Genomic DNA, 21,621 nt, shown 5'->3' on the forward strand with positions numbered 1-21,621 from the left:
TGATTCTATGCGTACGAGTTATCGAGAATGACTAGTTCAAATTAACTTTGCATTCCCACAATCTTGACGCGCGTTCATGAGTGCGTAATCACGACTCGGGGTATCATCCAACTCTACCTAACGCGATAATCGACTCCTCAACTTCTGGCCACGCCCACCTCGCCTCAAGCAAGACGTGTACGGATCCACTCAGTCCACTTGCAGAGATCCTCCATGTGCTCCAGCACCCTGCCAAGGTCCGACCGCGTCAGCTCCTTATTCTTCATCTTGGCGTTTTCATCTTGAGGGATGACGTTCTCATCAGCCACCTCCACTACTCCGTCCTCGAGCACCTTAAGCGTGACGTTAGCCGTCGAGTTGCGGAAGGGGAAGACGACCTGCAGATGAGGAGTAGGATGGACCCAGAGAGTGACATCTAAGTTGATCTCTTCACTGGCTGGCGTCTCGGGAGCTGCAGGAGTAAGGTCCATAAAGTCTGCCAACTCATTTTTGCTGGAAACATTGGGTTTGGGTGCTGGGGTTGGTGCGCTTCCTTGCTTGGGTCGCGGTTCAGCTTCCTTCGTCTCGGACCCAAAGCTGCTTTCGAGCAAGGTCGAAATGAAAGCATATTGTCGAAGCAAGGGGAGCATGTCGATGAGCTGGCGAGGGTGAGAGAAGGGCATCTCGGTAACCACCTGAGAATATATAGGTTTGTAGATGAACAACGAGTTCCGGTGAGACTTGACCAATGGCTTCTGATCTTTGTCATAGACGCGGACGTCGCGCTGACGAGTGATTGTCCGGAGCTCACTGGGATCCTGAGCACTGCCAGGAGGCACAGGGAAGAACAAGCTGTCAAAGGTAGGCGGATATCCAAAGATGGGCGGAGCGCTCACGTTCGCAAGAGCATGCAACCGCATCCAGTCGTTCTGAGGGAGAATGACAGGAGGGTCAAACGTGACGGTGAACATGACCTGAGGCACCCTTGCCGTTGAGAGATCTGGCTGAATCATTTCCATTCCAGCGTCCTTATTCTCTTCGGATGGGGGCAGCACAACATTATCAGGCTCTAGCCAGTCCAGGCTCGGCTTCTTGGGATCCAAGGTCGGTTCAGTTGTCACCACGTTCTTGGAAATCCAGTCCTCGGAGACCCTCACAGGTAGATGGCCGATACCTCCCATAGAGGCGCATCCAATTAAAAGTGACCAGACCTTTTCTCGCTTTTCGGCAAATGAAGCGAGTTTGTCGGTTGTTGGTTGAATAAGTCGTAGGGTCTTCCAATACTGCAAAGCCAAGCCCACCCGCTCTCTCGAGTGCATAATAGGGAACCCGTGCCGCGTGCACATGGCTGCAACAGATAGCGCACCGGGCGACTTGTTGATTCCTGGTTCCTGGCTGAGTTGGGCCACGTCCCACTGGTAAAGTCTCTCCAGGCTCACATAGATGCCTGCCAAAGCCTCATGACAGTCGAGTCCTGGAATGATGCTGAGCTTATCTAGAACTGCCAATCGTTCCAGATTGATGGCGAATTTGTCGAGGGTTTTGGTCAATGGGCTTTGGTTTGGAAGCAGTTGAAGATCTCTGAGGAGGATCTGACTTGCTTGGTCGACGTGCTTGGTGACCGAGGGAGCAGACTCTGGAAAAGCAAGCGAGATGTTTTCGACGATATTATTGTCCAATGCAATATCCAACTGAATGGCTGAGCCTGCTATGACAAGAGTTCTTCGTTTTCGGCCGTCGGGCGCTGTGTGGTCTTCTGAAAGACAGTCGAGTCCTATTCGCTGCGCCAGACGTTCCAAGCCGGCTTCGCTGACGAGTCCCTTCTTTTTCTAAGAGAAGTTAGTAGAGAAACGCATTGGAAGCAGCAAGACCACATACGTTCAAGATCTCGATAATGGTTTCCAGACGCTTCAGCTTATCATCCTCCGCAAGGGCACCCAGATTCCCAAGGCCAACGCCGACATTATCGAGGCCAATATCAAGACCAGTACCAATACCAAGGGCTCCCATTGCTGCCGCTGTAGATGGACTGTCGAAGTTTAAGGGCGCATTGGAGGCTTGCGCCGCCATGAGCGTTGAAGCAGGAGACTTCTTAAACTGCTGCGGCGACGAACGCGGCCCTCGGGGTGAAAACACGGCATGAGCGGGGTTGGAGAAGGGTGTAGATACGGGAGGCGTTGCGACAGCGAGTTGCGAGGGCGTGCGGCCCTGCTGCGAGGCGACGTGCTTCATGGCTGTTGGCGTCGCCATGTCGATGGAGCCGATGCCCTCCTGTGGGAGGGAGGTTTCGTAGCTTGCTGCTTTGGCGGTCGGAAGATAAAGTACGGTCGCAGGATGATGGATCGACCAGCGATTACGTTGGTAAAAATGTGAAGGCGATGTCTGAGCAGGTCGCACAGTTGTGTGTTTATGAAAGGTTCGAGTGTTGAAGGCTCAAGTTAAAGAGCATCGCGAAAGTAAGGAAGGAGCTGGAGACGCGGGATGCGTGCACGGTTCGGCCCCACCAAGACGAGTTTAACCCCTGCCATCCGCCCGCATTCTTTTTGTTGGAGCTTTGCTCACCACCAAGAAAGACAAGCTCTTTATTCTACGAGCTCGCCTTGATCGAATTCAGATTGCGCCATGGCCACCGCTGCACAGGCTGCACGTGCTGTGCGCGTCCAGGAAACAGCAAGGCGCTCTGTATCCATCGCCGTTTCACCACCGCCAGTCACGTTGACCGAGAGGCGGTCCATTCTGCAGCTGCTGGAGAAGCATGGGCCGGTTGAACACTTTAGAGCCATTCCGGTGGGCATCCTTGTCAGCAAAGAAGCTTGCTAATTGTGCTAACTATACACTGTCTAGGGCAAGGATGCCTCATTTGTATCGTTGATGAGAGATGCTGCAGCCGCCACCAAAGTGACTACCAATAGCCCATACAGAGTCACCGTCCAGACGCCGACCAAGTCCACGACACCCGCGAACGAAAAACGCAAGGCCAGTGCTGGAGGTTTTGGGACTCTCCTAAATGTAATCGAAAGTCGACATACGTTCAAGCAAGACAATCAAGAAGATGCGGAAAGGGAGTTTACTGTCGAAGTGTCTCCGTCTCCTGATTACCGACATCAGCTCAGCGCCAAGTCGACATTGAGTAGACCATGGCCCGATTTTATCAAGGATCAAAAGTCTTTTATTTCCGAGACCCTTAACCAATCGCTTCCCGACTCGTTGGCGACGACGGGACTGAAGCAATGGGCCCCCGATTTTGGAGCGCAGCCATCACGAAATTCCAATGCTGCTGCACGATTTGCACTTCGGAACGGGATCCCGAGCAAATTCAGACGCTCTAGCGGGAAAGAGGAGGAGTCTGCAGAGAATGACGAGCCAGAAGATGCCGAACTGGAGGATGATATCGAACAGCCAACAACAGAAAAAGAAAAGTCTGTCAAACAAGACCCATAAACAGGAGACGAATCTCAGCTCTTCGACTGAGGCTTAGCCAGTTGCGCAACTCATGGCTAAGCTAAGCATCTCCACGCCAGAAGATCTCGAATTAGCATTAGCTTTTGCCTGAGGCGACGATCATGTTCATCCCTGGTATCACGCGGCGATGAGGCAGCCCAGACGGTTTTCGCCGAGGACCAGGAGGAAGCTGTCTCGGTGTAATTGCACCATGGAACAAGCAGATCATTCCAAGACTGAGCACCTTACTTCACCTCGCCAGGCTTCTGGACTCGATTGGATCGGCCAAGGATTTGGACGTGTGACGTTGGAAAAGCGACGGCACACGTCCCAAGAAAAAAGATCCTTGTCAAGACCAACAACAAGATGGCCCGAATCAGGCATAATCGAGCGACCCCACACCCCAGCAGATTAGCCACGATTCGACAAAGCCACCATATCTACGTCACTGCGTCGTAGAACCTGTCCCTCGCGATGGGCATCACTACCATGGCTTGGCTCTCTGCATGGCGGGTTTCGGCACGGACGAGCCCAAAACAGGGCTTGGTGATGACGTCTCAGCCAAGCACCGCCGTTCCATCTGCTGCGCAATGCTTGTTGCCCTGAGTAGCGGCATTGTGTCGCGACTTATATCTTGGCCGTCTACGACCTCTATTTCTTGCTGGGTGGTCATCGTATCTCTTTGTTTTCTAGCATCAGCTGTATCATCTATACTCTAGCGTGTTCTACTCTTACACCACACTATACACCACATCACAATGGGCGTTGGACGATTCATCCACCATTTCGGCGGCTTCTTGCTGTTCGCAGCGACAGTCTTGCTCATTGTCGTTGACATCACTGCTCCTGTAGTCAACGACATCGCCATCCTTAAGGTCGACCTTAACGAGCTGGCCCGGACCAACACTAGCCAGACCCCAACGACAATCAACTTTGGCACCTTTGGTTACTGTATTCTCAGAGAGAGCGGGTGAGTTTTAACCCAATTGTTGAGGCGATGGCCTCCAAATTGTCCACATCGTGCTAACAAGCCCTTAGTGATGAATGCTCCAAGTCTCAGATCGGCTACAACCCTGCCTCTGTCATTTACAACGCTGCTGGAGGCAATGTGGTCGAGTTCTCTGATGCTGCTGAGAACACGGCCAAGGCATTGACTTATGTCATGGTGCTGCACCCCGTTGCTACCGGGCTCTGCTTCATCGCCTTCCTCCTGGCCCTCGGCGCCGGCACATTGGGCTCCCTGATGTCGTCGCTCGTCGCCCTCCTGGCCTTCTTTGTCACTATTGTCGCCCTGGCCTGCGACTTTGCTGGCTTCGCCATTGTCAAGAGACGGGTCAACAACGCCGACATCGACCTCAACGCTGAATGGGCTGTCGGTATCTGGCTTGTCCTTGTCGCTGCTGTCCTTGCCCTGGCTGCCACCATCATTGTATTCTTCACCTGCTGCTCAGGCCGTCGTCGCCGCAGCCGCGAGAGCAGGAAGATGGCCGCCTATCAGTCCTCCCCTACCCGCTACTAAGTAACGTGGGTTGAGAAGAGGCACACTGCAATTTTTACTTGAGTTTATTGATTCTGTTGAGAAGATGAAAGAGGAGGACTAATGACTACTGTTGGATTAAGCCAAGGGAAATACCCCAGAATGCTCTTTAGAGCTACTTTTCTATACGCAAATATGAATATCATGACATTTCTTTTCACCTGTACATTACAGATACGATACCAAGGAGATGCTTCATCTCCATGTTGCTTGTTTTCATTTATTCAGTATTAACGTGTACTCGATCAAATTAAACTTATACTGAGCCTGAGACAACCCCTTTGAACCACCTGGAACAAATCACACATAACTGGTGCACCCCAATTAATCTAATCAATAAGTCTGGTGACGCTGACACCGTCCCACAGAGGTATGACAAACGTCTCCAGTCGCGGGTTGCTCAAGCTCAGGTCATTAAACTCCCTCAGGGCCTGGACGTTGGCGAGCCGGTCGCCAGTGAGCTCCTCGTCGCCGAGCGCCTTGTCATCCGCAACCAGGCCCCGGCGAAGGATGTTGTCCGAGACGATGAGGGCACCCGGTCGGAGCAGCCTATTTGCGCTGCCGGGCTGAGACCCCTCGAGGAGCTGTCTCAGATAACCCGGGTACCCCGTCTTGTCGGCGTCGATGAAGACGAGGTCGTACGGCTTGCTGGGGTTCAGTTTTGGTAGCCTATCCGAATCAGCATTCTTTGTTCTCGGCGAGTCAAGGCCTCTCTCTCTCTCTCACGTCTCAGATGCAGGGCCGACGACGATTTCAACGTTGTTGACGCCGTTCGCTGCGAACCCTTCGTTGGAGAGCTTGGCGTACTTGGGCTCGTACTCCAAGCCAGTTACCTGGCCGTCTGGACCGACGGCATGAGCCCAAACAAGGGCAGAGAACCCGGCATAGACGCCAATCTCGAGGACTGTTCAACGGCCCGTTTAGCAACTTGGCGAATATCTGACTCGGCAGAGCTTGGAACTTACCTCTCTTGGCACCGATGGACTTGGCAAGGAAGATGTTGAACTGGGATTGGAAGCCAGAGCTCAAGTACTCTGAATCATCACGGGTGGAGATGATATGGGCGTGGTAGTCGCTGATGTACTTGGGCAGCGGCGTCGAGTGCTGCTCGGAATATGTCGAGACCTTGGCGCCCAGTTGAGGGCTAGTATACAGCGGGGTAGCGTTGTCCTTCATGTTGGCGATGGGGTTGACTGATTGATTAGATGACTTGAGATTGATGGATATAGCTTCATTAACACGATGACTCTCTTTGGATCTTTATATACATCTCAAGATCCTCGGAAACCGAGTCGACGTCGTCTCGCCATGCTCCCACCTCAATGCCGATTTCCGGCCCACCAATAAAAGCTACACGGCTGGCAGTGGCAGTCCACACCATCGACATCGGTGGCTCGGAGTTAAAAAGCCTATATCTCTACATGTGGGAAATGACGTTTGTTTCTCTGTCTGTCTCCTCACGGCTGACGAAGCGAGCCCAAGTCACGCCTACTCACGCCTACCACCGGCGACATGTCCGATGCTCGGCCGACCGAATCAACGGACGACACGGGGGAATTTGCAATCCGAGGCTGACTTGACATGATCATCATGTTGCATGCATCAAGAGGAGACCACGATCAATTAGAGGGCCCGTCTATTTCTTCCCTAGGTCCTACCTACCTACCTACTAAATGCATCCCAGAGTCCATTACCATTATAACGACAAGATAAAAGCCGTGCCCCAAAACATCTCGCATCAGAAAACTAACTTTTCCATCCCTCCCCATTGAATTTGACTTGTCTATCAACTCAGGTTCACAGGAGCAGATTGACGATGACAAAGAAGACGGCACCGGCGGTCGAGATGACGGCGGCGTGGCTCGATGCTGAGGTGGATACGGTCAACGGGACGTCCGGAGGGTTGTCATCGCCAGCACGGAACGTCTTACCTCCAGAATAGGCGTTGCCCTCGGAAGGCGGCTTCTTCTCTTCCGGAGTGACCGTAGCCACCTTCTTTTCTTCCGGCTTCTTCTCCTCCGGCTTGGCGCCGGGCTTTTCCTCGGCGGGCTTGGGTGCGGGGGCAGGAGCTGGAGCCGGAACTGGAGCCGGGGCGGGGACCGGGGCAGGAGCAGGAGCAGGAACAGGCTTCACCTCTGGCTTGATGATAACCTTCTCCTCGGGCTTGATGACAACCTTTTCTCCAGGGTTGACGACAATCTTCTCCTCGGGCTTGTAGACGATCTTCTCCTCAGGCTTGTAGGCGATCTCTGGCTTGACCTCGTACTTGTACTTCTCGGGAGCAGGGACAGGAACAGGAACAGGAACCGGCGCGGGGATCGGAGCTGGGGCCTTGTAGTAGTGATGCTCCTGGCAAGGCTTGATCCTCTCGCAGATATCCTTCTCCTTCTTGTACTCCTCCCTGTACTCGCCCTTCTGGATCCTCACGCAGGCGTCCTCTTCCTTCTTGTACTCGCCCTTCTTGTACCTCTCGCAAATGTCCTCCTTAGGAGCAGGTGCGGGGATAGGAGCGGGAACGGGAACGGGGGCCGGGGCATGATACGGTAGGCAGTGCCTGATCTTCTCACAGACAACCTCGTCCTTCTTGTAATCTCCCGTATACTGACCCCTCTGGATCTGGACGCAAATGATTTCCTCGCGCTTGTAGTCTCCCTTCTTGACCCTTTCACAGATGTCCTCCCTTGGAGTAGGGGCGTAGTAGGGCAGGCAATGTTTGATCTTGTTGCAGAAAGGTTCCTCTTTCTTGTAGTCACCTGTGTACAACCCCTTTCGTATTTGATCACAGACAACTTCCTCGCGCTTGTAATACCCCTTCTTGACCTTCTCGCAAATGTCCTCAGGGACTGGGGCCGGAGCGGGAGCGGGGGCTGGCGCAGGAGCTGGAGCCGGAACAGGGACAATGGGGGGTAGGCAGTGCTTGATCTTGTTGCAGAAAGGCTCCTCCTTCTTGTAGTCACCCGTGTACAGTCCCTTTCGGATCTGGTCACAGACAACCTCCTCACGCTTGTAGTACCCCTTCTTGACCTTCTCACAAATGTCTTCAGGGAATGCAGCCGGAGCAGGGGCCTTGCCATAGGGTGGACAGTGCTTGATCTTCTCGCAAATGTCCTCATCCTTGTACTCGCCCTTGTACTCCACCTTGATCTTCTCGCAGACATTGTCAGACTTGTACTCTCCCTTCTCGATCTTGGCGCAAATTTCCAACAGGACCTCCTTGGCTGCCTCCTTCTCCTTCTTAGGAATGGGGCCATCGTAACCTTGCGGGACCTTGTAGCCCTTGCCATCCTTCTTTGGCTGCCAGTTGGGGACCTCGAAGCCCTTGGCTTCCTCACCTGGCTTGGGAGCCTTGGTGATCTGAGGGGCAATAGTGGTGGTGCTCTTGCGCGAGTAGGTCTTGGTCGAGGTGGTATACTTGCGCTTTGTCGTGGTGGTGTAGGTGGGAGCACCAGTGCGGGTGGTAGTCGAGTACCTGGTGCTGAAGCGAGTGTTGGTGGTAGTGGTGGTGGTAGGGCAGCTGTCTCCAGGGAACTCCTGATGATTCTTGCAGTGCCAGCAGCCAGGCTGGGCCCAGTGGCCGTTGCACTTGCAGCAAGGCTTGCGGTTGCATCTGCCACCAGAACAGTCGGCCCTCAGCGTAGGCTCATGGGTGGTATAGTGTGTGTGATCATAGTACTTGGGCGTATGAGTGTAGTCGTAATACCCCTCGCTGTAGTTGCTAGTATCGGTACGGTTACCGCCGCGGTTACTGCCACGGCCTCCATGATGCCCATGATGGTTGTTGTGGCCTGTACCAGCTCCAGCATGGTTGCCACTGTGATGGCCGTGATGGCCTCCGTGATGACTAGCATCATGACTGTGATGGCCGTGATGGCCATGGTGCTGTCCGTGACCATGTCCATGGAGATGGTCGTGATGATGACCGTGGAGATGGCCGTGATGATGACCGTGGTGCTCATGGTGTCGATGATGCTCATTATGCCCGTGGCTGTGACCGTGGCTATGGCCATGACCGTGCTGGTGACCGTGACGATGGCGGTGATGATGTCCATGGTCATGTTGGTGATGATGTCCATGATGATGGTGATGACCGTGCCTGTGTTCATGTCCGTGTTCATGTCCATGATCATGGCCATGCCCGTGGTGGTGTCCATGGCTGTGGCCATGGCTGTGCTCGTGGCCGTGGCCGTGCTCATGGCCGTGTCGATGACCATGTTCATGCCCATGCCGGTGACCATGTCCGTGGCCGTGTCGGTGACCATGCTCGTGACCGTGAACGTGACCGTGGCCGTGATGATGACCATGCTTGTGACCGTGGTGGTGATGTCCAGTGTGGTTGTGATGATGATGATAGTCATGGTGATTATGACCGCCATGGTGATGTTGAGAGCCATGACGATGATGAGACTTGTGATGGCTATGGCTATGGCAGTCATGGTGGTGGTGTTGAGAGTCATGGTTGTGATGAGAGGAGTTGTGGTGGTGATGCGAGCCATGGTGGTGAACGCCTTCACAGGGGTCCACATGGAGAAGAGGATCATGTTCGCCCTTCTTGTGGTCCTTGTCCTTGTTCTTTTCCTTCTCCTGTTCTTTCTTTTCCTTTTCCTTGCGTTCACGCTCACGCTCACGCTCGTCAACCTTCTTGCGTGCCTCGGCGACCTCCTTGTCAAGTCTTTGCCTCCACTCAATCTCACGCTGCTCGCGCTGAGCAGCTGCCCTTGCCTCTTCAACCGCATCCTCGTCCTGGGATGTCTCTTGGCCCCTTGGGTCTGACTCCTTCCGGTCCTTCTGGTTGGTGCCGGGGGTGAACACTTCCGCCGTCAGAGTCTCGCCTTTTCCCGCACGGTTCTTGATGAGGAGATCAACACGTTGGCCCTTGCCCTTGTTCTTGATCCGGGCTATGGCTTCATGCTCAAGCTGGTTACCGTCAGCCTCAGCCTTGATGGCGGCCTTGACGTCTGGCTCGGAGGAGCTGCCATGTGTATGCCCATGGGCCTTGACGGAATCCTCATGCCGGCCAATGCTAGCAGCCTGAGCGAGGCCATTCGTCAAGGCCAAGAGGACCAAGACGTTGCACCTCATGATGAATATCGATGTAGGACAGTGATGTAGATGAAAAACTAACTTAATAAAGAAGGGGGAACTGAGTGCACCAAAGGGGAGAGCGTTGTCTCGGCTCTGTCCAAGGTTGAAGAAAGCTGAGGAACCCTCAAGGAGAAGTAGTCAATTTGGCCTCTTCTTATAACTTTCATCTTGTCATATAGTTGAGCAACCAGTTTCCAATGCTGCTTGGACTCTAGCCACTTGCTGCTGTTGAACCGAGCGAGGGGAAGTCGAGGTTCCCTTGAACGCACCACAATTCGTCATGATTTGCGGCCTCAACTTCTCATTTCACGCCAGGTAGGATTTCCGAAGAGCCTGATAGGTCCATAGACTCCTATGGCGCTCTCGCTCAAGCTTGTTCAACCCTCTTGGTCCCGACTGAATGATCCATACGTTGCGAAATTCGCCGAGAACAACACCACATCATCCGTCATAACAGCAGCCGCAGCAAGCGCCATGAACGTATTGCGTGCGAGTCCATGCGTAACCGGTCGTGCGAAGGGGAAAATGTTGAGAATATGTTGCTGATGCCAAATCCAATTGCTGTCTCCGAAGCTACCCCTGAACGACCGTACCTAGCGCCATCAGTCGCGTAACAGATAATGCTCGCTATTAATATGCACATTCTCCATCCCCATTCTGTATTTTGTGATATCTCCCAATCTCTTTCTTGTCAAACACAATCTTTCCCTAACGCCCCTGACGCCAGTCGAGCAAGTTCGGTCCATAGTAGTAGTCATTGTGCTTCCTCATCCGTTTCCTAATCCTCCGGAACACCTGAGAAGAGCCCGAATCGCATCCGATGACTCTGTTGACACGTTAGCATGTAAGAATAGAGTTTAATCGGCAGTCTGGCTGATGCAGGCAGACGGCTGGGAAAGGGTTGAGACGGCGGGGACGCACAAACGGCAACTTGGGAATGACAACACCCAAGACAGCAAGCAAGTTAATAATGAAATAAGTCAAGTCGTAATGTGTGTAATGAGTGCTGACGAGGAACAAGGCAATGGGGACGCCCAAAAGGAATTTTTTGGTAGGCGTGTACTGGGCGCCATTGTCGATTTGCTCCCACATATTGAGGTTGTCAAAGGCGCCGCTGTTGAAGTCGAAGGGAACGCCACGGACGTGGTGGAACATGATGTAGGAGCCAAACATGTAGGTCATGTTGGTCAGTGTCCACGAGGTCTCTTGGGAGACGCCGGGAAGAGCATCGTAGATAATTTTGCAGCAAGCGATCAGGACAATGTGAATAGTCCAGGCACCTGTCAACAAAGTTCATGTCAGCGTGCGGCCCGAAATGAAGCAAAGTGCAGAATGTGGAGGCCAGGTATACCTTTGGCGTTGGTCCAGTTGGCGTTGAGGTTAGGGAGGGAAGCCTGGTCGCTAATCTGCTCGAGAGTCTCGGGAGGCTCATGGTAGACCTGGAGGATGCTGCTAGACCTTCTCCTCCGAGCGCCGGCCGCCGTGTTTCGGTCGGGCATGTTGAGGTAGATGCTGCCCCGGCGCGGAGGTTTGGTACCCGCGTCGTAGGAGACGGTGCGCTGGAGTAAGATTGGGGAAGACAGCTTGGCGGTATTGACGGGGTTCAACGCAAAAGCGTGAAGCGGGCGGGAGGAGGGGAGGGATCGGCGGGAGAGGACGGCTCGCGACGAGGCGGATGCTCGGGCTTTGCACTGCCTTTGTCGATGATGGCAGACAGGCGGATTTTCTGGATTGAGTTGAGAGAAAGATGAGGATGCAGCTGCAGCGGCTCCCCCTAATGATGTCACGGAAAAGTGTCCGGGGGCGAATGCGAGGCGGATGCAAGGGCAAAGTGAGAGGCGAGATGCTTATGGTGATGCTAGATAATGAGACAGCGAGGTCGGACGCGACGGGTTGGGTTGGAAATAAAGATAAGAATGGATGCTGAAAAGAAGGACACGAATGAAGTCGGGGCAAGGACGAGACGGGAAGCCGAAACGGAAGATCCAAAGTCCCCCCGTGAGCAGGAGCAGGAGCAGGAGCAGATGTGGAAGCTTTGAGCCAGGAGGAGCCACTCTCACGAAAGGAGCCGGACCACCAGAAGGGACACGCAATGCACGAACCAGGCTCCGGGTGGGGAGGGGTTGCTGAAATTAGCGGGCGTAGCGGGCGAACTTGCAGCGGTAGCTCGCTGGAGGATAGTTAGTCCGTGGGGTTGGCCCAGGGGAAGCTTCAGGGGGTTCTAGGGGACCGCAGCACGGGGGAATCTCGTCTCGTGGTGTCCAGAAATAAGACCAGCCGTTCAACCAGAGCAGGGATTCTCCCGTCTCAAAGTCCGGAGAGGGCAATAGTGGCCGAATTGTTCCCAGAGCGAGGCGAGTCAAGTGATATCTGGCCTGGGACGCCAAGCGCTCCAGACTGCTCCAGATGTTCTGGGGCACACGTGATCGGCGAATGGAACGGACGACGAAGCACTAGAAGGGCCGCCGTCGATGCTGAGTTGATATGCCACAGAGATTCTGGACTAGTTGGCGATTCTGCAAATCTGGAGATTGAACGATGCGAAGGCTGGGCCAAGCTTTTAGGATGCAATGATTCACTAAACGGTGACGAACCGGTGGAAAGGGAGCAAAAGCATGGAAGCGAGATCTGAAGAGATTGAGCCCAGATTTCGCCGCGAGATTGCAATATGATATAAAAAGCTCTGGGCTACCCGAGATGGGAAACAGAATACGGCAAGATGGCGTGGCATGGCATGTCAAAGCAAGAGAAGCATGGGTCTCACTCTGACCGACTTGTGCTTGGCCGCTTCTTGTCTCCGTCAAGCTGACGAGGGCATCAAACAATAGACGTCTGATGCATCAGTCACTGCCACGTTTGTGCACGTACAAAGTCGGCGCGAGATCTTGAATATCGGCTGACGTCGCATGCTTGTCGTAGCATACAGGGCCGGGGGCATTGAGGGTGAGCAAGGGATTGTTGTTGGGTAATCCTCGGGGATAGTGCCAGAGTGAGCAACTGCCAATCGCAGAGACCCTCGTAGCCTCATCTAATTGGTTGGCTTGTGCAAAACAGGGTCGAGTCTTTCATCGTTATCGATAGCATCACAGCTTTCATTTCGCATCTCTCCCCTGATGCAACGAATCCTGTTCAGCGCACTTCATTTGCAGCGCTCGATTCTCAATTCACTGGGCCAAGCATTGCAAGGCCACTAGACGCGTTCATTCCCTCATCCGCCGCCTCAGCACATGCCCTCGCAAACCAAGCATCGTGGCTTCACATCCGGCAGCATCACGGGTACGTGCATCCATGTACCCCTACCTACCAACCTATCTCAGCTCGAAGCTCCTTGTTTCCCATGTGCCAGTGCAGGCCGTGGATGCCTGGATCCATCGCACCACCTCTCGGCGAGACCTTGACTGGGATAAATACACTCGTCTCACCCTTCTATTTCTGTCTGGACATTGTTGATTGAGACTTTACTAGGTGTTAGTTGTGGGGAACCTTCATCTGGCCGAGCCGTTGGAGAGTTTGCGGTTGGAGCCGTTTCTCCGAGGCTGAAGCCTCAGGCTTTGGGATTTTAGAGTGTTTGAAGAGCTTGACAAACCTTTCTTGCAAGCCTCTGACCCTTTCCCCTAGCTTGATTGTTGGGAATTCATTCCTTTGCTGCATTGCACTCACATACACCTTTGCTTCTCTGAAGATGCCATCTAAGGAATTTGATCCCGGTGAGGTCATCAACCTCATGTCTAGCGACGATGAGGCTGTCCCGGTCAGCAAGAAGAGGTCACTGGACGATGCTCAAGGGCCAAACTCTCACGATTCACCATCGACAACAGCTCCCGAGTCCAAGCGCCTGAAGACTGATCTGACAGCAACTGCCGGATCAGAGCCTGCAGGAGTGAAAGCAGAGGATACCCAAGATGCCCAAGTCGATGAGGAGGGTTCTCGCGATGCAGACAAGGCATCTTCTTCAAAAGGGAACTCATCTCCACAACTTGGAGACCAGACTGAACAATCGAAGCCTACGGGAGATTCAACAGGCACAAACAAGTCCTCCACACAAGCAAGCACACCGAGTGAGTCGGCGCTTGAGAGTTCAGGTGAAATTCCTGTCTATAAGCGAGGCGAGCTTAGTTTCCAGGTTCCTGGCCTCACTAGCAAGCAGGGCTCCTGGCTGAATCGGTTCAAGGACTGGATGCGGGCTTTTCACGGCCTGAACTCTGAACAGAGTCATGCTATCACGCCTTCCTTGATCCAGGCCGCGTATGCTAACTATATCGAGCACCATGCGGGCTTGAAGCCTAAGAAGCGACGAAGTGCTAAGCAGGTAGCGAAAGAGTTTGAGAGCACAGGCGAGTTGGCTGCTCTCCTGGAGAGCCTCCAGCCGCCGAAGCCAAAGGGACCTCCGCAGGGAACACTTGACGGTTGGCTGGCTAAACAGCCCAACAAAGAAACTGGCCGCAAGCGCAAACACTCGCGCACTTCTAGTATCAGCGAAGGCGAGATTGCAGACGACGGAGATGCGGCCAACTCTGAGAGCGAAGTCGAATACGAACCTACCCTGAGCAAACAGGAGCAGGGCGGAGAAGCCGCGTCAAACGCGAATGAAGAGGCGTCGTCATCTTTGGATAAAGGTTTGGCAAATGGCAACCAAGCATCTGGCGCAGAGCAAACATCAGGGTCTTCAAACACGCACACCGCGCCAATCGATACCCAGAGAAACGTCCCCTCTGGATCAGAAGCGTTGGAGCAGCAGCGCAGATATTTCCCCTCGGCCACTGATCCTACTCAGATGTGTCTTCTCTGCGGTCGGAGTACGCACCTAGCACCCAGTTGCCCGACGCTGATATGCTCATCTTGTGGAAGTCTGGAACATGCAGACATCTGCTGCCCCACGAGGCAAAGATGCGACAAGTGCCGCCAACTGGGCCACGGCGCAGCTCATTGCACCGAGAAGCTGGCATTGACCAAGGAGGAAGGACTTGCTTGCGCAGTGTGCAGTTCGGCAGACCACCTTGAGAAACACTGTACACTGCTATGGCGATCGTTTCACCCCGACGCGTTGACGATCAAGAAGGTTGTGTCTATCCCAGCGTCCTGCTCCCTTTGTGGGAGTGATATGCACTTCTCCGCCGATTGCAAGCGCCGTCGCGATATTGTGCCCAACCTTACCTGGTCGATCGAGAACCGCGACCAATACGTTGACCCTGAATGTGGCTTGGCTGCTATCGAGGATACGGCGGGAGGGCTGCAAACCGGCAAGACGATGCGCGCTCCCGAGCTCAAGATCCGCGGCCACGCTGCGCGGACGACAAACGTTCACTACTCAGAAAGTGACGACTCAGATGTGGAGTTTCTGGGCCACAGGCCTATCAAGCAGCGAGTACAAATGGGACAGATTCGGATGGCCAGTAATATTCAGATGCCGCAGAACGGGAACTCCCAAAATGGCAGACCGGGGAGAGGTGGAAGACAGAACGGCGCGCCTGTCCAGCCTCCCCTCCCTCCCGGACCTCCTCCGCCCGGGCCGCCACCTCCTCGAACAGCTTATGGGCAACCTCCTCCACCAGGCGTTTCGTCGTACGGATCGCAGCCGTCAGCGCCTCCCCCCTCGCTTCCTCGAAAACCTCCCGCAAGGGACTACCACAATGTACCCCCACCACCTCAGCAGGGCTCCCGTGGACAGCCAAACAACGGCAACGCGCCTCAGGGGCCAAGGCCTAGAGGAGGTGGGCGTGGCGGGCGCGGTGGACGAGGAGGTCGTGGACGAGGTAGGGGCAGGGGAAAATAGAGCCCCATTCTAATTGGGGATCAGGCATGACGGAGATGGTTGGTGCGGAGCAGGAGACGATGAGGCGACGAAACGGTTTCCTCGCAGCAGAGGGTGCTACGGGAGTTGGTTGGTAAACCAGAACCGAGACGTTCGCCGAAGCGGGACTCGTCTGGACTGGATGGATGACTGGGGCTGGCGACTTTGATACCCACCATCTGCCACAGACAGACTTTGAATGTGGCGACGGCAATCAACAAAAGCTTTCTGAAACGACACAGGCCTTGGTTGTGTCAAGGCTCCTCGGTTCAGATCCAATAACTCGAGGCAAGCATGATGTTGCTAAACTTTGCATATATACCACGGACAGCGAGTTGAAGGGGGGGAACAGCATAGACGGGGAATTTACATTCATTGATATCACTTGGCACATGGCATGTGTCTCTGTCCCATACGGCCCCATGACAAGGGTCATGTGCAAAATTTGTCCTGGGAGAGTCTGAGGGCGGGCAATAGCAGGAAGAAAGGAGAAGTCTTGAGCATCGCTTGGATGGTACACTGCATATTGCTTGTCCTGCGAGTGCAAAGGCTTTGAGAATCAGGTAACTCTTGCAAGATGAAAACTATCCAACCAGACCTTCGGAGCCCTCCGACGACGTGGGACAAGATCTGCCGATGAACAAGAGCCATCTAGGTAAAAGGCATTGGACAAGGCTCGAGGCATCATGACTGGGACCGTGTGACAAGGGGACCAAGCACAGCACCCCATCAACCGAGGGCCCAGGTAGGAATTCTTCCAGGGAGAAAAAGGGACTAACATAGCGTGCCACGAGATGTTTCGACGCGTTTCGAGGACGGAGAGCGAAGAGCCACTGGGGGCTGTGCCACTCAGGTGGAGAAGTCTAGGACAGAGAAAGCCAGGGACGTTGGTAAGAAGCTTAATGGGGATGCATGTTTTAGGCTTGCGGCTTTTTCATCCATCTGCTCGATTTGGGAAGAAGGGTTGGCTGGTTGGTTAGTGGATCATCCATCAGTCACCTAGTTGTTGCCGGGCTGGGCAGAGCAAGGATAGGCGATGTGATGGGACGGGCATGGATGGATGGATGGAGGCGAATGGATGGATATCATTGTGGCGCGACGTGACGCATCCGAATGGACTTGTGTGTGTGTCGCACATTTGCATCTAGACTGCGAGGGGACCGAGGATGATTTGCGCTTGATCGACCATGAGCTTCGACGGGAGGGAGCTCATGTCGTATGGAGCCAAGTGTCTGCTTCACAGTCCCAGATACAGCAGCATCGGGACCTGACATATTCCAAAACGAGAACTGGAATTTCTCCTAGCCCAGCAGAATGGGCGTAGCATCCCCCTCTCGTCTCGTTTTGTTTCGTTTCGTCCCGTCCCGCCTCTTGGAAAGAGACTCGATTCCCGCTTAGACCGAACTCGTCTATCGCGGTTGAAGTCGACAGTAGACGAATGAGCCTATCACAGCGCGACAAAGTCGGTTGAAACAACGCGTCTGTCGCGTCGTTGGACACGGAAACTATTGGCCAGATGCCATATGCATGTTTCCAAGGCGCGGGTGGGTGACGGCCCCACACTCGGGGAAGCGCTGCAACCTTGGGGCCCTACAGATCCATCGATAAACATCCGAAGGTACATGCGAGATACTTGGTGATGATCCGGGAGGCCTGACCGAGGACGGAGCAGACCTCGCGGCGAGAGGTGGACGGCCAGTGTGGTGACGTGGGTTCTGCAGGAAAAGAGCCTGCAGACGGTCTTCCGAGTGGCCATCGATCACCATGCCACGAGACTCGACTGCAGCGCAGGGACGGGGTCTGCGAGTATCCCTCGAGTACACCGCCATGTTCTTCCATGGAGAAGCCATCGCGAGGCACCACGGTGAGCTGGCCAATCAGCACCCGAGCGCAGCGCGCGGTCGGTCAGCCCTCCAACGCGCGATGCCTTCAAGCTTGAACCTCGACGGATCCTCGTGCTCCACCAAGCCGCATCTGCTGCCGGGGTCCCGCGACATGCATCTTTGCAGCCTGAGTCACCGCGGACCAGTCGTCGCCCGGCGAAGGCGGCCCTCTCGCGATGGCACCAATGCAGGAGGGCTTCGGCACTAGAGCAGTCGAGAGACTGGGCATGGCTGGTGGGAAATCCCATTTTTCCCGTTCGCTTCGCTCGCCCCCTCTCTCTTTGGATCTTTCAGGTCCAAAGGGGGAAAAAGGCGAGGCTGATCTGAGGAAGGAACATGAGGTGATATATCTCGGCCGCCCGGACCCGGCGCTCGTGAGCCGGACCCCTTCTCTCTTTGATGTAGTATCTCACAACTCAAGACAACTTGCTTTCACCTTCTTTGACACTGCGACATTGCTTCCATACTTGACAATCATCACATCGAGTCTCTTGCGACGACTACCTTCTTGTTCGTCCTGCTCAATTGAGAGCTGGCAACGGGTAAAGGACGTCTACCTCCCAAGAGTCAAGCCTCAAACCATCTTGTGCCTGTTCGGCTCTTGAACATTGATATCACACCATTTTACATCATTATCATACTCATCTCCGGCAACTCTCAAGACGAGGATTGATACGTAAACACCAGGACAACAACAACAACATATCATCACCAACCGACATCAACATCAGAGCCTTCTTCCCCCCGCGACATGCTATCAACATGTCCTCATCAACAGAACAGCTCTTCCTCGCCCTTTTGAGGAGCGATCACATCAAGGACTCCCTCCTGCCTCACCTCTCAACCGAAGACATCTGCGCCGTCCGTCAGGCTTCATCTGCCTGCTGCAACCTTGTCACCAAGCGCCTCTTCACTCGTGTACACGTCTCCTTCTCGGCCTCGACATTTACTAGACCTGCCCGCGTTGCTGCCCTCGCCCGTATCGGCCATCACATCGAGCACCTCACCTTCTACCTGCCTCATTCGGACGCCACCTTTCTCCCTCCTCTCATCCATCCTGTGTCTGGTAATGAGATATGCTTCCTGTACACGCCTCACACGAGCATGGGCTCTGTCCTGTCCCGGCCCAAGTACGCCAACGCTGAGCTTGGCGATATCCTTACCCAACAGTACCCGCCTCTCTTCCACGCCGCCACCAACGTGCCCAGCTTCATCAATGCCATGCGGAACTTGACTAACATGCGCCATCTCACTATCCGATGCCCGGGGCAGGACCCCAGAGAGCGATATCGCCGCGACATTGTGGACTATGCCCTCATCAGCTTGCGTATCTCACTTGAGCGTGCCCCCTTGACCAAGTTGAACAAGCTCTCACTCTCCTCCCTACACCCCGCCGCCTTCAACTACCTCCGTCATCTCAACGGTTTTGGAACAGTCCCTTCTGCCGGTCGTCGCTGGAGGCAGATCCGCAAGCTCTCCATCTCTGTTGACTCCTGGGACTTTTACGGACCGTCTCCTGGTCGTGATCACCTCAAGATCATCGACGAGTACATCCGCACCTTTGCCCCCAACCTTGAGAAGTTTGCCTTTACCTGGCTTGGCCGCAAGGGACCTTGCCCCGTTGCCCTGGCCGCCGACCCCTTGTTTGCACCTCCTCGCGCCTCAAGGAAGCTCTTCCACGAAGTCACATCCCCTATGTCACCACTACCTACTCCCCCAACAAGAGGACCTATTCACTTCCCCAAGTTGCGCTACCTCCAGATCCGGAATGCTACTATGAACGCGCCCCAGTTGAGCACCCTTATCAACTCTCATCGTCCAACAGTCAAGGAGTTTGACTTTGAGAGTGTCGTCCTCGCCGACAACGGTAACTGGGATGACGTTTTGGCACCTATTGATACCGACGACGCCTGGTCTCGCAGCAGCAGCTTGGCTACTCCATCAGAGTGCAGTCTTGTCACAAGCCCTAGCTCTGAGCATCTACCAAGCCCCAGTGCCGCAGTTGCTGCTGCCAGCCGCGAGCTCTTGGATATGGACCTCGGCGGCTTCCCCTTTGACGATCTGGAGAGAGATGTCATCGAAGAGCTGCCCCTCGAAGACGAGTTCATTGCTCCTCTTCAAGTAGCGCCTACAGAATCAGAAGTGAGCTTCAGCACGAAACTCAGAAAGAAGCGTTCCCGTCGCCGCAGAAGAAAGCATCGCAGCGAAGATGACGATGCCCCTGAAATGCCCTTCCCATCACATCGCCACAAACTCTCTAAACCTAGACTCCGTCCATCACTGGAAGAAGACGACTTCCGGCCCTCTACTCCCGTTCCCAACATCACAGCCCCCATCCTCGCCTCAGATCCCCAACCCGTCCTCCTCCAGCCCACCACCTATGACCCTGCCAAGAGGCGGAGCGCCGCCACAGACCCAGACGAGGGCATCTCTCCTGTCCAGCGCAACATCGAAAAGGAGGAGGCGCACCGGCTGCTCGCTGAGGATGCCGCCGCGCGGACGAGCGCCCTGCAAAAGGCCAAGGCTGCCGTCCTGACAAAGCTAAGCCGCGAGTTCTGCCACGGCAAGAAGCCACCGCGCGTGGGCGAGGCCAATGCGTGCCGGCTCCTGGCTGGCCGGGACCTGGGTACCGCCTTTGGTCCTGGCATGGTCATGGAAGATCGAAGAGGGCTGGAGAGTCGGAGTGTGCTGGTACCTCTGATGTTTAGCCGATCATGAGCAGTGTTGCTTCACTGGCTATGAGATGGACGTCTTGGAGAGAGTGGCTATGACTTGTAATGAGATATGACTGATCATGTCCTTTTTTATCCCTTCATGTATTTACGTAACGACATTCTTTCCAAGAAATGAGAAATGTACATCTTGACCTATCCTCACTTGTGACTCTTGTCTGGCTTGAAGTCTCTACTAAGTGCTCTCCTTGCTGATGGTTCCGAAGGCCTTGACATACTCGGCAACTTCTTTAAGCCCTGTCAACGTCAAGTCCCTTCTCCGTCCTTCAATAATCACAGTTGGCACCGAATCAATATCCATCCCTATACTCCTAATTTTCTCCTTAGTGTCTCTCTCCCCTTTCTCCTTGTCCTCCACCAGGCTCTTGGCCTCTTTCTCATCCACTCCCGCCTCAACACAAGCCTCGATCAGCATCTCATCTTCGCCAGGATGTCTTCCCTCCGCAAAGTACAGCCTAAATATCGCATCCACGAGCTTATTCGTAGTGTCCGTGCCATATGCCTCCTGGACCTGCTGAATAACTCGGTGAGCGGGAAAGGAGTTGCCCGTCGGTCCTGTGAAGCCGAGCGGGACGTTTAGCGGTTCCGCCAGGGAGAGCATGTGTGCCTGGAAGAGTTGCTGAGCGGCTGCGTTGTCGTTATGCTTGTGGTGGAGGGCATGGGCGGCACGGTCTGGGATTGTGGCCTCGCGATTGGGGCTTGGCTGAAAGGGGGAGAAATGGAGGGTGAAGGAGATAGTGGAAGAGGATGCGGAACGGACTTGGTCGAGGGCGTGATCGAGCCTGAAGAAGAGTTAGACGATCATGTATGGGTTGTATCTGGGTTATATATGTGAGTTCCGTGCCTCTTCTTTGCGAGATATGTCCTGAGACAGAGTTAGTGATGAGTTGTGAGCATGGCCATGAGCGAGTGCATACCAAGGACAGATGGTGTCCATGACAAACGTGACCTGAGACTCATACATGATGATTTGTTGTTATATGAGACGAAGCTGGAGAAGTCAATTAAATGCTCTACAGGTATGCTGATGTTATATCCTAAAATGAATACGACGGAACAGAATGCGGGGAAGTCGGATCCGCGCCGGACCTCCGGCCACCCGGAGTCGGGCAGTGGAGCAACGGCCGTGATTCCAAAGACAACCCCACAGGCTCGCATCGCATGTGACGCCTCATT

The 21,621-nt window shown here is 54.4% G+C and overlaps 9 protein-coding genes across 9 annotated transcripts; 4 read left to right on the forward strand and 5 right to left on the reverse strand.

Moving 5' to 3' along the window:
• Positions 1 to 164: 164 nt before the first annotated feature.
• On the reverse strand, positions 165 to 2,229 carry LRP88_02801 (mediator of RNA polymerase II transcription subunit 1-domain-containing protein; the record flags this gene model as incomplete). The annotated part of the gene is made up of 2 exons (XM_083239440.1): positions 165 to 1,808; positions 1,858 to 2,229. The coding sequence occupies 2 exons, from the start codon at positions 2,227 to 2,229 to the stop codon at positions 165 to 167; spliced, it is 2,016 nt and encodes a 671-aa protein (XP_083104570.1).
• Positions 2,230 to 2,601: 372 nt separating this feature from the next.
• LRP88_02802 (uncharacterized protein) lies at positions 2,602 to 3,420 on the forward strand (the record flags this gene model as incomplete). The annotated part of the gene is made up of 2 exons (XM_083239441.1): positions 2,602 to 2,766; positions 2,824 to 3,420. The coding sequence occupies 2 exons, from the start codon at positions 2,602 to 2,604 to the stop codon at positions 3,418 to 3,420; spliced, it is 762 nt and encodes a 253-aa protein (XP_083104571.1).
• Positions 3,421 to 4,178: 758 nt separating this feature from the next.
• Positions 4,179 to 4,939, forward strand: LRP88_02803 (actin cortical patch SUR7/pH-response regulator pali; the record flags this gene model as incomplete). The annotated part of the gene is made up of 2 exons (XM_083239442.1): positions 4,179 to 4,390; positions 4,459 to 4,939. The coding sequence occupies 2 exons, from the start codon at positions 4,179 to 4,181 to the stop codon at positions 4,937 to 4,939; spliced, it is 693 nt and encodes a 230-aa protein (XP_083104572.1).
• A 347-nt stretch (positions 4,940 to 5,286) lies between these two features.
• LRP88_02804 (S-adenosyl-L-methionine-dependent methyltransferase) lies at positions 5,287 to 6,133 on the reverse strand (the record flags this gene model as incomplete). Its single annotated transcript, XM_083239443.1, has 3 exons — positions 5,287 to 5,626; positions 5,684 to 5,861; positions 5,923 to 6,133. 3 exons carry the CDS (start codon positions 6,131 to 6,133, stop codon positions 5,287 to 5,289), a joined length of 729 nt encoding a protein of 242 aa, XP_083104573.1.
• A 621-nt stretch (positions 6,134 to 6,754) lies between these two features.
• On the reverse strand, positions 6,755 to 10,036 carry LRP88_02805 (uncharacterized protein; the record flags this gene model as incomplete). The annotated part of the gene is made up of 3 exons (XM_083239444.1): positions 6,755 to 8,629; positions 8,704 to 9,377; positions 9,469 to 10,036. 3 exons carry the CDS (start codon positions 10,034 to 10,036, stop codon positions 6,755 to 6,757), a joined length of 3,117 nt encoding a protein of 1,038 aa, XP_083104574.1.
• Positions 10,037 to 10,817: 781 nt separating this feature from the next.
• On the reverse strand, positions 10,818 to 11,538 carry LRP88_02806 (ORMDL family-domain-containing protein; the record flags this gene model as incomplete). The annotated part of the gene is made up of 3 exons (XM_083239445.1): positions 10,818 to 10,865; positions 10,961 to 11,319; positions 11,391 to 11,538. 3 exons carry the CDS (start codon positions 11,536 to 11,538, stop codon positions 10,818 to 10,820), a joined length of 555 nt encoding a protein of 184 aa, XP_083104575.1.
• A 2,183-nt stretch (positions 11,539 to 13,721) lies between these two features.
• On the forward strand, positions 13,722 to 15,928 carry LRP88_02807 (TRAMP complex RNA-binding subunit; the record flags this gene model as incomplete). The annotated part of the gene is made up of 3 exons (XM_083239446.1): positions 13,722 to 14,835; positions 14,902 to 15,750; positions 15,837 to 15,928. The coding sequence occupies 3 exons, from the start codon at positions 13,722 to 13,724 to the stop codon at positions 15,926 to 15,928; spliced, it is 2,055 nt and encodes a 684-aa protein (XP_083104576.1).
• Positions 15,929 to 18,475: 2,547 nt separating this feature from the next.
• On the forward strand, positions 18,476 to 20,431 carry LRP88_02808 (uncharacterized protein; the record flags this gene model as incomplete). The annotated part of the gene is made up of 1 exon (XM_083239447.1): positions 18,476 to 20,431. The coding sequence occupies one exon, from the start codon at positions 18,476 to 18,478 to the stop codon at positions 20,429 to 20,431; it is 1,956 nt and encodes a 651-aa protein (XP_083104577.1).
• Positions 20,432 to 20,620: 189 nt separating this feature from the next.
• On the reverse strand, positions 20,621 to 21,409 carry LRP88_02809 (uncharacterized protein; the record flags this gene model as incomplete). The annotated part of the gene is made up of 2 exons (XM_083239448.1): positions 20,621 to 21,227; positions 21,363 to 21,409. 2 exons carry the CDS (start codon positions 21,407 to 21,409, stop codon positions 20,621 to 20,623), a joined length of 654 nt encoding a protein of 217 aa, XP_083104578.1.
• Between the last annotated feature and the right edge of the window lie 212 nt (positions 21,410 to 21,621).

The sequence above is a fragment of the Fusarium phalaenopsidis genome, assembly GCF_050370095.1.
Source record: "Fusarium phalaenopsidis strain FUZ10S chromosome Unknown contig_32286, whole genome shotgun sequence".
In the NCBI taxonomy this organism is placed as follows: Eukaryota; Fungi; Ascomycota; class Sordariomycetes; order Hypocreales; family Nectriaceae; genus Fusarium; species Fusarium phalaenopsidis.